The sequence below is a fragment of the Cryptomeria japonica genome, chromosome 6, assembly GCF_030272615.1.
Source record: "Cryptomeria japonica chromosome 6, Sugi_1.0, whole genome shotgun sequence".
Lineage (NCBI taxonomy): Eukaryota > Viridiplantae > Streptophyta > Pinopsida > Cupressales > Cupressaceae > Cryptomeria > Cryptomeria japonica.
In genome coordinates, this window is record NC_081410.1 from 137,592,329 (window position 1) to 137,609,084 (window position 16,756).

At 36.7% G+C, this 16,756-nt stretch overlaps 1 protein-coding gene across 2 annotated transcripts in view; it reads right to left on the reverse strand.

The window, feature by feature from the left end:
- Nucleotides 1-7,663: 7,663 nt before the first annotated feature.
- The window catches only part of LOC131040515 (protein RMD5 homolog), a 47,846-nt gene continuing 38,753 nt past the window's right edge, over nt 7,664-16,756 (reverse strand). For both annotated transcript variants that reach the window (XM_057973460.2, XM_057973459.2), the window contains one exon: nt 7,664-9,370. In XM_057973460.2, the coding sequence (XP_057829443.1) occupies nt 8,188-9,333 (1,146 nt within the window). In that variant the 5' untranslated portion in view covers nt 9,334-9,370 and the 3' untranslated portion in view covers nt 7,664-8,187. The remainder of the gene's footprint in view (nt 9,371-16,756) is intronic.

Consider the following 16,756-nt stretch of genomic DNA (forward strand, 5'->3'; position numbering starts at 1 on the left):
TAAAAAACCCAAGCCTAAGATAATGGACAGCCAATAGAAATAACAATAAAATAATAATATCCATAGGGCTCCAACATGGACATCTAGCCCATAGCTAGTCAACTCTTCAACTTCTCAAGATGCTCCTTAACTTCCTAATGAATTTTATAATCACATAAGAGGATGGCCATTCATCTCCCAAACTTGGGCACCCACCTCAAGACCTTTCACATTCTCAAAGTGGACACCTAGAAAGAATAACTCAGGTTTAAGCCTTCTTACCATCACCAACACATGTTCACCTCTTTGAAGTGCAATTACAATTTTTCATAGTGAATACATATCGAATTATTTCCCTCTCAAGTCCCCTAGAACACTTTCCAAGGAACGTGGATACACATGAATGACATGGGAATCCTAACAAATTTATTGTCCTAGATACAAACACATGAAAATTGGGATATAAAGGCACTAGACTAGACAAAAATGAACAAGGTAGATGAAGATTTGTTGAACCACAAGAAACTAGAAGATGTCATAGGTTTATCTACCATCCTAATGAAATAGCATGTTAGTTAGAAAAATGTGAAAAAAAAAAAAGAGTCTAAAACTCAACCTAATCTAGGCACAAATGAAACTTCTTATTCACTTATTATATGTGATCTTAATTATAGAATATTTGTTTCATCCATCAATTGATTCATCTTTTTTAGATTCCATTACATATAAAGTTTATTTATTCTCATAGATTATATATATGTACATAATACATTTGCATAAATATGAACTATATATGCACAAAAAGACCAAAAGATGCATACTGAGATTAATCTAAACCATAATATAACATTTTTTAATCATGAAAATATAATATTGTGTGTGATATCAAATATGTCATCATAACATCAATGTCTCATTATATAAAATGAGTTTTCAATATAAAAAATGTTTAAGCACATAAATTTAAACAATCAGAGTGCTCAAGATGATCCCTCCCCTACCCTACTCTGGTGACAAGCAAGGGTTCTTAGTATAATAAGATCTTGATTGAAGCCCATCCTGCAACACCGAAGTAATCCCACGAAGCTACCCAGCCTCCTCACATAGCCTGCCTATCTCTACCTATTGCTCACGGATGGTGTCCCTTGAAGGTAGGCAATATTTAACTCATGTGTGAGGTAGGAAACTAAAGCATCACTTGAGGGTGCAAACATTGCCCATGAGGCCTCCCATTGGACAAGCTCTTTGCCCAACCTATATGTTTCCACACGTGTAACATAATAAAAATCCACTTCTTGAGCAAGGCATGCTCTCACTCATCGCATATAACAGTCATCTCCTGAGCCAATGAACCACTCTAGTGATACAACTCTATATGCTACTATGGCCTATGTCAAGAGGTCAAAGAACCAAGCTCAATGAAATAGCTCCATGACTGTAGACTGGATACCAAAGGACCACTGTGATTGCCTCATACAACCAAGTTAAAAACTTTCATCAATGTCCATGGCCAATTATCAAAGGGTCTCCATATGAAATTACCTGGCACCAATATATCAAATTACTAACGCTAAAAATCTAAGTGTATGACACTCCCTACACATACCATTGTTGGTATTCCAGCAAGATACTATCAATGTACCTCTCTTTTTTTTGGCTGTTGTGGATGGGAGACTTATGGGGCACAGAAAACCCATAGCACACATATCAATTACATGCTACCACTTCTACGTAGAGGGCATAAAGATGGGGAATATTGGGGTATTCATACTTCGTTTTTTCAGGAAAGAATAGAATAGAATAGAACTTATGATTTTTTTATGTTAAAGAGTTTAAAGATAAGCTATGGGAAAACATATTCAGTTATTTTTTGTTCGAAGTGTTCATTTTCTATTATTCAATTTTATATTAAGTTCCCTCATTCCTCCAATCAATATCTCATTGAATAGATCTTGAAATAAAGTTGCTACTAAATTACTATGCACTTGACCTAGATGTCATTGTAAGCTTTAGATGTCAAAATAAAGTATTTTTTCTTTTTCTAGTGTCTAGTTGTGCAAAAGACAAACTCCTCCTCATACCTCTCATGGGCTTTTCCATCTGCCTAATTCACACCAAAGATGATGTGAGTTAGTCCTCAACTCCACTATGAGGAATTTTGTTCTCTTGAGGATATTGAACTCTAATTAAGTCAACGAAAGGGCAGTGTCTATCCAACCTTATATTTAGCACAACATACAAAGAAAAGACTTGGGTTTGTTTGTTTTTAAAGCCATTCGTGTGTCATGCTAAATATAAGACTAGATAGCCAAGCCAATTTTATTTTTTTTAAAGTCTTTCGTATGTTGTGCTAAATGTTAAGTTTTGGTGATCAGTTTATGTACCAAAATTATTTGAAGATGTATTAGCTTAACCCCTTTAAAGCTAGAATCAACACAGTTCAAACTATAGATTTGATCTAATATATGAATGATGATCTGCTGAAGACAGAGATATCACGTCACAAGAAGGAATTCAATCTGATAGTTGTTTGTATAATGCAGACTTAAAGATGACAGAGGATACACAGGACAGGAACACGATCTGCAAAGTAATATGTGATCTGCTTGGGTCTACAATTCGATGTGTTGGCGATACAAACTCCTGTAGGTGTTGGATGAGATACGATATGCTAGATGTGAATGTATTTTATTTCTCGTCTTCTAATACCCGACCTACTGAGGGAGAGACTGATACTATATACTCTTAAGATGTCCCTTTTAAACATCACGACTTATATAATCATCACGTCTCTTCCCTCAGATCTATGATAAAACATATTAACTAACTCATAATAATAAGATGTGTTGATTAAGTTGTATTAACTAATTGATCTGAGGGAAGAGACATGATGATTGTAAGTTGTATTAACTAACTGATCTTATGTGTTAATATGTTTTATCATAGAATCAATTCATATGTTTTATCATAGAATCGGTCATATCAGTAAATTACCAATCGACACTATATTTCAACACTCCCTCTTAGCTAGGGAGGAATCCTACACAAGATCTGAGTCACATAGTGACATTCACCATTGCTACTCCTAGAGGGTGGATTCACCATGGCTACTCCCATGAGTGGGAATGCAAGTGAACACAACTACCATGGTTACTCCCATGGATGGTGAATGAATAGATATCACCTCACCGTGATAACAAACAGCATCGCTTATCCATAGACATCACCTCATGTGATATCCACCATTATGGCTTACCCATGGATATCACCTCACGTGATATCCACCATAGATATCTCCTCATGTAATATCCACTATTATGGCTTATCCATAGATATCACCTCACAAGATATCAACCATTATTGTGAGATCATCATCTCATAATGATGGTAAGATGTACAAATGTTTGTCATTGTGAGATCGTCATCTCACAATGATATTCACCATGGCTCATCCAAGGGGTAAGCACACTAGTACAGGAAAAATCACCACGAACTCTCTCACATGCACTATATATTTTTCAAAGTTAATTTCCATTTCCTTTATATGCCTCTCTCATGCCCATTCATAGAAGGTTGCATTTATTAGTTATTGACTTTTCATTAGTAACCGATTCCTATAACTATCGGTTATGTTTAGTTGACAGGTAATATGCATGATTTATATTTGTTGACCATTGGTCAATGTAAATCATTAACTTTCTCTTCCCTTTTCTTCAGTAAGCCTTACGTTCCATTCCAGTCATCGATGCCACAGATGCTCACTCTTCTTGACGTCTTTAGACACATATCGACCGCCTTTTGTAAACTGATGTTAAACCGGCCCATTAAGTTGACCTTGATACTAGTCGTCTAACAATGTACGATAAAATTAAATATGCGACTTAAATCATTATCTCCAAAACATTATAGAACGTATTGCTCCTTGCATCCCTTATTTGCCCGCATAAGTATTGAAATTGGTGTTCATCACAAGTCGCACCTTTCACAAAATATGAACCTGCCACGTTGCTTTGTCATTTTTCTCCAATAAAATTGCTGAAGCTGTTGAAGTCGCACCCTTCTCATAAGCACTGTGTGGATTTCTTTCTGGACGTCCAAATCATTAACAAATCTTTTCTGATCACTGACCAAGAGCACATGATGAAGTCGACATTATTAACTTCTTGAATCTCCGTGTAATTGCCATTAGGAATATAGATCTGTATATTCTATGGTCGCTGTCCACCATAAGATTATGGCCGTGAAGTCGATGTCTGTCTGATGATGAAGTCGTCTTTTTAGTCACCGTCTTCTTACTTCTTTCGCTGATGATGTAAAACAGGGAGTTGATCTGTGCTCAAGTTGAACCCATCTTGTCACTAAAGAGCAGGCACAGGAAAGAATCTGCTCTGATACCATGTTAAGTTTTGGTGATCAGATTATGTTTTACCAAAATAATTTGAAGATGTATTAGCTTAACCCCTTTAAAGCTAGAATCAACACAGTTCAGACTAGTGATCTGATATATGAATGGTGATCTGCTGGAGACAGAGAAATCTCGTCACAAGAAGGAATTCAATCTGATAGTTGTTTGTATAATGCAGACTTGAAGATGACGGAGGATACGCAGGACAGGAACACGATCTGCAGAGTAATATGTGATCTGCTTGGGTCTACAATTCGATGTATTGCTGATACGAACTCCTGTAGGTGTTGGATGAGATACGATATGCTAGATGTGAATGTATTTTATTTCTTATGTCTTCTAATACCCGACCTGCTGAGGGAGAGACCGATACTATATACTTGACAAGATGTCCCTTTAAACATCACGACTTATACAATCATCAGGCCTCTTCCCTCAGATCGGTTAGTTAATACAACTTAATCAACACGTCTTATTATTATAAGTTAGTTAATATGTTTTATCATAGAATCGATTCATATGTCAATCGATCCATTTTCAATATATATTAATTATTATTTTATCACAACATAATATAACTAATCGGTAAGACTAAGTTGTCTAAGGCCGATTAGGCCAATTAGACAACTTAGTTTGACTCAGTCAAATCAGTAAATTACCGACAGACGCTATGCTTCAACACTAAATATAAGGCTAGATAGCCATAGGTAACAAGCTAATGGTCAAAAGTGGAAGTTAAATTCTTCAAGGAAATATCTCTCTTTGTAACGTTTTTACTCAAGACTTATAAAACTTATATACAACCAGTGCCTTTATTTCTTTGCTATTACTAAGAAAAGAATTCAAATTAATCGATCATTTGCTTATCCATCTATAGTTTCACTTAATACATCACTTATTTCTTTCAATCAAGACATCTTTAAACAACATTGGGCAAACTATTTGCCTTCATTTGCTCAAATTCTGTTTTTTTTTAAAAGACACGCCATAACAATGGCTCTAATACGAACTGCACTTCCTTCATCTAGAAGAATTTCATAGAGAATTGAAGTTTTTATCTTGAATAGCTTGTGATCATACAATTTTTGGATTCTCTCTATTTACATCCATTTGGTGGAATTCACACACGTAAAGTGCCACTAGATTTGGTAATAGCCCAAATAGAGTGATTATTTTTTAATTCCTTAATTCTACCTCTACATCTATTTTGGAGGACAAAAATGCTCTCCACTTTCCCAAAGTTCTCCTTACACAAATTTTTCAAATAGTACTCTTGTTAAATCCAATCCCAAGTCATCCATAATTTATTATTTTCTCTAGAATACCTCCTTTAAAATAAAAATTTGGGCCAATTTTTGCTTTCTTTTGGAGAAGAATGTGATCTTGCTCTTCCTAGTATTAACTGCATACCCATATCTCTACAAAATTGCTCAAGGGAAAACAAATGCCCTTGTACCCTAGAGTGGAACTCTTCCTAGTATTAACTGCATACCCATATCTCTACAAAATTGCTCAAGGGAAAACAAATGCCCTTGTACCCTAGAGTGGAACTAGCAATCAAAATAAGATCATTGATGAACAAACATAATCCTCTAAGAGAATGTGAAAATATTTTATTGCTCTTTTGTAGGACCCAAACCACTCTCAGCCCTAAATGATAGATTTTGGTTTACAAATCAATAGAATTCCAAGCTCTTTTACAATATATAACAATCACATGTTAAGATTGACTTTGCAAGATTTGAAAACAATTTTCGATCATTTCATTCGACAAATAAACAAGGTTTTCAAAATAATATCGAACAAAACAGTTCTTAAAATTTCAAGCTCCATTTGTGCATCTCAAGGTAGTGTTTCAATCCCAAGATCATGGTTATTTCTAATCAGTCCCAAAATTTTCAACCTGAGGCAGCATTCTTTCCAATCTTTACCGTTGAAATAATTAAAAATTATTTCTGCAGTCCCAAAATTACAAGTTTACAACATATAACGGCAAAGATTTCAACCTTGTGGAGGCAGCATTCTTTCCGCTCTCTATACAAAGACAGCTACTTGTCACCTGTGTTATTCAGGCAGCATTCTTTCTTTCTGCTCTTTACAAAAAGCTACTTGTCACTTTTGTTCATCATTACAATCTTAAGGAAAGGTAGATGGGCTCATTGATTGCACAATTTTTTCACAAGCTTAGGTAATAACATATTTTCTAGTTTTTATTTTTTCATTTTATAATTCGTACTTGCAGCCTTTGACCATTTTGTTTTAAATATCATGTATTAAAGATCTATATGTATATGGTGGCTGTCATGACAACTGAACTTTTGAATTTCCTTTTTTCAAAAAAAATAATAGTCATCCTCTCTACCATTTCCCTGAAAATGGCCTCCAAAAAAGCCAAAACACCACGTTCCCCATGTACCCATGTACGTTCGTCTATTTGAACTGCAAGACATGACTCAATATTAAGATTAAACCCTCCACATGTCATATACGTAATAATGTTAATTATAAAAGAAGATGACAAATGGTAACCCTCACATTTTGGTAAGGGCAATTGCAAAAATGCTACATCATTCTGTAGATCATAGAATAGAGAACACCATATACAGGCCACCTGTCCTGCATTGAAGCAAATGCACAAAGCAAAAGAAAGTGCTAAATAATTTCTGTGCAACCTACAAAGGCGAAGAGGTACTAGGCAGAATATTGTGGTTTAATATACAAGGTAAGGATCTGCAAAGGGTGCTATTAAAGTTGCAACTACCAGAGATTTTTTAACAAAGAATGCAGAGTGGAAAAGAACAATTAAAGATTAAAGAAAATAGAATATCAATGGAACAACTTCAAGAAGAAATAATTACAGACAAACCAAGCAATAATAATCCATCTACGAATATTAATTATTTTTCTCATTTCATTATTCAATTTAAATGGTCAATGCATTTATACAACTTCCATGTTTATAACATGCATTTTCATTTCCCACAACAATGACAACATTGTTCATAAAATCATTTCAAGTGAATCACAGTTACTTGAAATGTCAACCAGAATAACAGAAGAGATATACACAGACCACATGTAATCAGCTAAAAAAGAATCAGTAAAAAGTTCTGGACTATGAGATCGGATACACAATGGAATATATCATACTTCTCATCTAGGATATCTGTTAAAAATGCAGGAGACTAATGTCACGAAAAATGAAAATAAAGACTTAAATCACATTCAAAATAGACAACAAACCACAAGGAAGAAGCAAATGGTAAGCAACAAATAGCGTTACTAAAAAGGAATAGCATTGTGTCATCTCTTTTTTGAAATATTAGGGCAGCAATAACACAGTCGAAATGCACATCATCTTTTAGTAGTTACTGCAATATATAGTCAACAAATAACAATAGGTATGACCCAAATTATTTACAATGGCATTTTCAAATGCAAAAGGTTGAATGGTAGGAACATATAAATGCGACAGCTCTTCCTTCCTACCATAAGAAATAGATACAGAACGACTGTGCTAATACCAATGATCCCCAATTAATTTCACACAAAGCACTGGTGATGCTCTTGCAATCCTTATAAATGTTTCATATTCACAAATTTTCCTGTCAGCAAGAGGCTTCATGAGATTGATCCCATGTGTTCCAAAATGACCTGGATAGTAAGAAATATCTACCAGTTTTGAACCTCTTCTCCCAGAAAGATGGTCAATTCCAATGAAAACCTGTTCACCTGTTATTTATGAGAAAAGTACATCCACATACATCACCCAAGAGAGTACGCTTAAGAACAACTAACAATTTTCAGAAGTAAAGCTGTTTACAATTTGCCACGGTTGTTTCATTAGGACAGTACGGGCACTTAAATGTTCGTGAATTTCCCTTTGAAAGTTTTGCAATTGACTGCTTGCAAAGCACATGACCACACTGCATCAGCATTGGAGGATTATCATCTGTACTTTGATCCCGAGACACCGGACAAGCAAATATAGAATGAAATTGAAATTCCCTATCTAATTCAATTTCCACTGGCAACTGTTTCATATTATGCCACTCTTGCCTTTTCAGAGCCATAACATTAGCCAATTTCAACAGTGTGGGAAGTGCTTGACCACCTGCTGAGATAGTTACCTGAAGTGGACTCTCATAAGATTGGCCCAGGAGACTGCAACATTCTTGTATTAATTCTAAACCAAGGGCATCCCAGTGTGAATTAGAGAACAAGTCAGAATATGGAGAGACCTCAAGCCGATCTACCCACAAGAGGCAAGCCATAAGCTTTTGTATTTCTGCCATATGTTGAGACGCAAACAGTGCAAAGAAACTCCTTGCATATTGCAAGGCATCATTTCTACTACCTCCTTGAACAATTTGCAGAAATCGCAACCGATGAAGCTTAAATTCAAGAGAAGATCCTTTCTGCAGGAGTTCATCACGGTGAACACTAGCCCATGCAAGAGCTGGCTGGAGATTTCCTGCTTTCAATTGCTCAAGTATCTGATACATTTCAACAAAGGGAACTTTCAAAGATGCTGCATCAGGTTCATTAGCCTCCCTTACAAAACAGTCTCCAAGTTCAAACAACCCTTGTCTGTAAAAATGTGATGCAATTATCATGTTTATGACATGGCCATCAAATTCCACTTCCCTGTATGCCTTGGCTATGTCAGGGTGAAACTGTTTCTCAAAAGCTTTACCATATTTATTCACTGCAGGATTAAGCTCCTTTTGTGTTCCTGCCAACTGATTTGCTGGCCCTATTTCATTCAACTTTGCATTCAATTCAGCAATAACTGCCTTCTGATCAACACCAGACCCATCTACAAGTTTTCTTAAAGCCAATTCAATTTCTTGTCCAATTGAATCAATCACATCCTGAGTCTTTGTAAATGACATCTTCTGCTTCTTGGAAACTCGGTCAAAAGCATCATTGATGTTATTAAGCTCCATAGTTTGCCCAGAAACGCCAACAATATCACTTCAGAATCTGCAAGAAAATTAATCCAGATGAATAATTGCTACAGAAAATGTTATAAGGAGCATTCCACGAAAAACAAAGTTATTCCCTAAAACATCACCTTAATGGTAATTTATTATCTTTAAAAAAACTGTTTTATTATTAAAAAAATACATAGTTACAAAAAAGGAAAAGCAATTCTCTTGAATCAAAATCCAATAAACATTCAATAACAGAATAGAGAGCTGAGGGGGAAGATGGCAAATCCCTGAAGAGATCAAGCTATATTATTTTGAGACTAATTTTCTTTAATATTTGGAGTAAAAGTTTCTATGGTTTTAGAGTTAACAAAAATCTAAAATCTAAACCCTCCAGAAGAGATCTGAAATCAGCATTCTGCAAAGTTTGAAGAACCAGTGATTCACTGGAATGTATTCCCCACCTAAATGACATTTTCAGGACAGGTACTTCCCTGGGATGCAGAAACCCCAGGGTGGACTCCTCTGACCCCTCAAACTGCCACCAGCAAAGGGGAAACATCTCTGGAAAATCCCCCTAGTTGGCAACAGCTCGGGGATGCCCTGACATACCAAACCAGCTAGGGCTTTAAAAAATTTGTAAATCACAAGGAAAAAAATTCTCAATTGTGTTTACAACATCCTTCCTATTGTTGTTGTTTCTGGATTTGATTGTGTGTGATTTTTTAGCATCAACATTTCGGATCACACTATGTGATCCATCATCAGGATGAAAGAATGCTCAAGAAGTAGGAAAATAGACTGTTGCTGATCTATGGAGACTATAAAGAGTCGGGTGAAGCAGGTGGGAAGGACACAGCTAGCAAGGAGAGAGATACAAGAAAAGGTAAAACAATAAAAGAAGACAAAATAAATTGGAAACTAAGGCCTTTGCTAATACTAAAACCAAGTACTTAGAACATAAAGATGGAACACTAATGCAAGAAAAGAATAATGGAGGGAAAAAAAACTCAATAAAGAAAAACCAAGAATTACAAATAAGCAAAGAAGCTAATGATGTTGACATCCTTCCTGCCAACCTGGTGTTTTGCAAATGCCTTTCCTATCACATTGGGAGGCTTGATGACCAAGGATGAAACATCTTCTGCTCCTAAATTTCAATTTCTCATAATCCACAGATTGGCTCCAACATTTATTTCCACCATTCAGAATAATTTCTTCAGGGAGCTCTTTTGAAAGGTCCATCTCCACACAAAAATAGGCATAAGTTGTGCAAGTACTGTTTTTTGTTTCATTGGCCCAAATTCACAAACTTTCCAAATGAATTAGCAGTGGCTACCAACCCGGAAGTCAACCAATAATGTAATGGCAACTAAGGCAGCCTACTCAAAATGCAGCTATAAGGAAAAAAATCATTGTGCAGGTTAAGGATGGTAACCAGGGTCAGATGCACAGATAATTATTCTTCAAATCCCAAGGACCCATTTTCAGCACATACTCCTTATCCTTCACAAAATTGAACTCCAAAATGAAGAATGCACAAGCACAAGAATAAATGTAGATTTCACCTTCTAGGAACTATTTTCGGGATGTGGAGATCCGCTCATGGAGATCAGATTAAACTTTATAAATTATAAATCAGTGCATGTTAAACCAGGTAATCTTCACGATGCACAACTTTTGCATTTATAATGATCTCTACAGTGAATGTAGGCCTTTTGGGGCTGTAGGCTGGGCCCCTACCCATAGCATTCAAAGCACAATCAGCACCCAACCAATAAATGGAGGAACCAAGAATAGAATGAGTGTGAGCCTTCCAAATCAAACCACAAAGAGAGCTGGTAGGCTGACGCTTTGTCAGGCCATACAGTTAGGAATCACACCCAGATGCCCCATTGTTCTCAATATTAGCTTCATACAAAGCACCAGCAGAATTCACAAAATTGCATTTATTTTAGGCCTTGCTGCAACATTGAATGCTAGCAGAGGATCCTGTTGCACTGTTTATGACACACCATCCATCGACAGGTCATTCTTGTCAAGCACTGTAGAACTTTGTCCAGCCAAACAGGATCCCGCATCCCTTATAGCAGAGCCATCACTAGAAATGCAGTCCTCGGAGCATTCCAACCCTTTAACAGCTCTCATCTTAATACGGCAAGACTTCATAGAAGGGAGAGATCTATTCTTTGAAAAACTTGAGAAGCAATTCGCCACACCTTAGGATAGGAATATCTTATTAAGACCACCCCACCATTCCAATCTACTCCATTATGTCCCTTATCCGCCTCCACAACAATTCTGGATCAAACAACAACAAACCAAACTTCTTTGGGTTGTTTGTAATTCCAGTCCATGGGCATACACACATCAACTGCTACTACACATAAGGGGTAGAAATCTATCTCTTCTCAGAGACAAAAGGTATCATGGAAGATCAATGAATAACATCCATTTTGCTCCACTGATTTTTGTTTCTGCGGGAATTCACAAGGGAAGGGAGGGATCACGCGATATTTTTTATAACCGATCGAAAAAAAAAGATATTTTTTATTTACATATATTCAATATATTAGGATTATAAATTAAAAAAAAGTAGATGTATTCTTCTAAACATTTGCCTGACAAGGGGCTGGAATGAGTCAACTATTGTTGACATAGACAGATGGCACGTGTGATAGCCTAACGGAGGCAGGAGGATGGTATAAACGTTGCTTGGTCAGGTGCGATGTAAGAAGACCATTTATGAATCATGATTGTTTCATTCCTCTTACAGCTTGGACATCATAATCAATTATTATGGAGGGGAAGTATCATGCAAAAAAGAAGCCAAGGGGTATTTTTGTGCTTCCGCCTGCTGGTTTCTTAGTGTTGTTGAAAGATTGCTTGTGAGAAGAATGCAGAGACGTAAGATGGCTACCACCTCTGACAATGCTGATAATGAAGAAGATAAAAGGGGGTGGTGGATGCCAACGAAGGAACCGATGCCAACGGTCAGACATGGAAGGAACACATAGAAGCTAAGTTACCGGTACATCCATTTTTTCTGCAGATTCCAGGTACAATTCGATTCCGAATCTGAATCGTCCTGGAATCCCTATGGAATCTGACAGGGTTCCTTCATTTAGCCCTGGAAATGCATCCACTTTTCCAACCAAGAATCCCGATGAATTTGGAATGATGTGGCAATTTCGTCATGTTTTTTTTATGAATCCACATCGGGCACAAAATTCGAGGGTTTTTTTCGCTTTTTGATTGAAAAACGGGTTTAATACAAACCCTAAGGCGAAAAGCAAAACAATAGTTAATACGTTGGGTTCTCTTTGGCGGCAAAAAAAAACGCAGGAGAAGCATGAAGAATGCAAGAGAAGCCACAAACGAAGAGCGACGCAGGATGCAAGAAGAGCGACCCAGCACAGCCCAACACGACCCAGGTAGAGCTCAACACCGGCAGAGCGACAGGTCACGGCAAGGTAGGAGTTAATTTGTTTTACTATAGTTTTAGGATTTATATATTTTTTTTTATTTGTTTGTTTGTTTAAATTATTTTATTTATTTATTATAATAAGCTAATAAATTTAGATTTTTATCCTTTATGGTTTAGGTTTTCTTTTTTTGTTTAGGAAGTTAGAATTTAATTTTAATTTTTGAAGTATAATTTTATGATTTTAATTCAATGATTTATATTTGTATAAAATTAAAAAATTTAAATATAAAATATTTAATTTTAAAATTAATTCAAAATGTTAATGATTTATTTAAAATGTTAAATTATTAATGATTATGTAAGTAAATATATTTACTTACATAATCATTAATAATTTCACTATCACTTTAAATTAATTTTAAATATTTAACATTTATAATTTATTGTTTAATATTAAATTTTAATAATTATTTTTTAACTTGTTGTAGATATCATAATGGCAACGACTGCTAGCTCTATTCCTCAACGAACTTTCAAAACCGACCTGTTGACGTGTATTTTGTACACAGCCAAACACAGAATAAAATACCCAAATGGTACCTTATCCTCTCTTGATTAAAGCCTCTGAATGCTGAAGATATTGCGAAAAGGATCAATCAGGGTGACTTCAAGGTTCTTCGTTGTAGGATCTCTACGTGTGGATAAGCACCAGTGGTCGTTGTAAATGCTGTTTCTTCAAGGGGTCTTACGCACTTTCTGAGAAAGCTGGTCCGTGTCACTCTCTTTTAACTGCAGGAACAGGATTTTCCTAATACTAACAGATTCTCAAAAAATAGCAAAAGACAAGGGTTTCAAGAGATGAATTCTAATCTAATCCTAAGAATGACTCAATGTAGGCCAGACTTGGTAAGATTCTACAAATTTCAGTATTGCCAAGAAATTACAACTCTACTGGAATTGATGCGATCTTCTAAGGTGATTCAGTGATTTTCAAATCATCAAGGATATAGATACCATCATAAAGATACGTATCAATATTTCAACAATGATTGAATGTTTAAGCAATCTCAATATCTCCAGTTGACCACACAAGGCGTCCTTACAATCAGTAAGAAGCTAGTGGTTTGGAACATGAATCTCACCAAAGATCAGGCACAACACTTAGTCCTTCAAACTTAAACTTAAATACTACTTCGACTGAGAATGATTCAAGAAAATAAACAACCATGAAGATTGCCACAAGTATTGCAATAAAACACCATAACTTCAATATTTTATTGATCTCAAAGCCAAATGGACAACAATTGTTCAAAATTCTTTCTTCACTACTCAATCTTGCTACACTAACTTTCTTCTCTCTAAACTCTCTCTCTTCTCTAACTTCTAACTATTATCAAAATGAAAATGAGTGAGGGTATATATAGCATCCTCAAATACAATGAATGGCCCAGATCGAAAGAAGATCAATGGCTGAGATTTTGACACCTAAACCCTAATTACGGTTTGTTACAAAAAAGGTCCCTATTTAGATGAACATTATTAAATGCATAGCCAAATATTTAATTGGCACAAAAATCGAGGAAACATAGACCAATAGGAATTACGCTGCCACATCATCCTATAACAACTTTTCATCTAGAATTTTGTTCCCTTTCCTATGCTCTTTCTTAGCATATCCAACAAATCTAGACACAATTCCCTCAATCTCAGCAATGGGAATCTCAGGAAGATTCTTCATTCGTTCTTCCAAGTGAAGGACTTGATCAAAAGCAATGAGAAGAGCTGTCTCCCATCCAGGTTCAAGTTCTTTGATCTTCTCAATCAGGAACATGGTAGTGAACATTAGATCTCGTTGCTCATTTGTGATGACGTTCTCCTCTTTGCAGAAGATGACCTTGACTCTCTCCTCCAATTCTTGGATGTCCACATCTGTCTCAATCTCGATCCACCTGCCAAGAATGGTACACAACACTTCGAACACCCTATCTTGAATTGGATGGATGACACCTTCAACTTGACTGCATTTGGTGTTGATGTCTTCAAAAAGGACCTCTTTCATCTGGAGCAAAGCTGACCACTGTAGGAGGTTATGAGTTCCTCCATCCATTATCTTTTCTTGTGCCAGGATCCGTCTTGGTGTTTGCCTTATCACTTGCAGAACAGGAATGATAACATCTCTAGTGTGAGTGAAAGCGGCTACAGTTATCATTAGATTATGGATAACCTCAAGGACCTGGATAGCTCGATGAATTGTCTTCATCATTTTTGTTGCAAATTCAATGGCTACCGTGTGGCATTTATCAATCCAAGAGCTCATAAGCTGAACCAAGCTCTTGACCCTTTCTGCTTTGCCAACTGATTCAAGAGGAAGTGCTTGTAACGGAGATACTGCTGGATCCTGACGTCTCAAGGGCTGGTTGAGATGACTAAAATAGCCTTCTCCAAGCACCGACCTCTCTCTCAAGCTTCTTATTTTTTTCCATTTCTTCTTTAAGCTGGTCTTTAAGTGCTTCAAATGAATCGGTTGCCTCTTCCATTGCTTGTTCAGTGGTAAGTGGACCAAGCTCAAATGTTTCTAAGTCATACTCATCTGCAAGAATCTCACCTTCATACTTGTCCACTACTGGTGTAGCTATTTGCAATTTCCTGGATCCTGTCTCATCCCTTATTACCTTGGACATTTTTGCGGCCTTCTTCTTTTCCATTACTTCTTGAGAACTCCCTATAAGGCTTTCTAAATCAAATACATCTTCTTCCTCTTCTACCACAACTACCCTTGTTAGTCTCTCTTTTAGCCAATTCGGAATGGCGGATCTTGTTTCTCTTACTTGTATTTCTTTAGGCAGTGGTCCATCCTCTCGAAGAGGAGATGTCACTTCATCATCATTCTTCTCTTCATGTAGCTCACTAGCATCAACTTGGGGAGATTGACTTGAGGAATGTTGAGGTGTCTGTCCCTTCTCTGGCTTATCATTTTGCACCATGGATTCCATAGATTCATCAACTTCAGGTACCATCTTCCCTTGACCTTCCCCTTGGCTTGCCTTCTTTTCATGTCGAGAAGATGTGCTTGATGGGTGACCATGATTGGCTTCTTGCTTCTTGGAAGGTTCTCTTTTCTCAGGTCTTTCTTTCCTCTTTGCACCTCTAGGATGAGAAGTGTTCTCACTTACGCTTGCTTCTCCTTCTTCTGATCTTGCCTCCAAAGTATAAGTCATTGATATATTCTGCTCTTTCAACTTCTGATGCTGTACATCTACCCATCTACGAGTGCATGATAAAACAGGGGCCATCAAAACTCTCAAGTCTAAAACCTCGGGCTCATTCCAATCTATCTTTACTCCTTTGTTTTCTTTCTCATAGGATGACTGGAGGTGTCTACCATTATCCTGGGCTTGATCAGCTGCTCTATAAACTTTGCATTTCCTGATGAAATCTAAGGGTAGCCTGGAATGCATCTTTCTTTTAACCTCTAAATCACTTGGGAGATTCATCCAAAAGTCCTCCACCTGAAACTCATGTTTGTACTTCTTACTGCTTGTCTCCTCCATATAATCGTGAGGATCAAAATTCACCCGCGAGGCAAAAGATGTGAATGAATATAAAGATCATTCCTTCTCTGCATCATCTGAGGCTCGAGTGTTAGGACATACCTCAACTGAATTCCCCAATATGATAGGCACGGGAATTCCATTTCCATGCTTGTGTCTGGATGCCTTCGCATAAGCTGCCAACTGTCTAGTTACCTCAAGTAGCACTATCCTGTCTGTCGCATACCTCAGCAACATGTAGGGAGGTGAAGGACACCCTTGAACTCTGATGTATGTAAACTTTTGAAATTGGATGAACCATGCACCATACTTCTTCACAAGTTCTTGTGCATCCAGAGATAGTCGATTATGAATCCCACCTTGCAATATCCTAGTAACGTTCATCGTGAAGGTATCATAGACTAACTTGTAGTCACTTCTAGGTGGATGATGCAAATGAACATAAGAGTCACAAACTCTC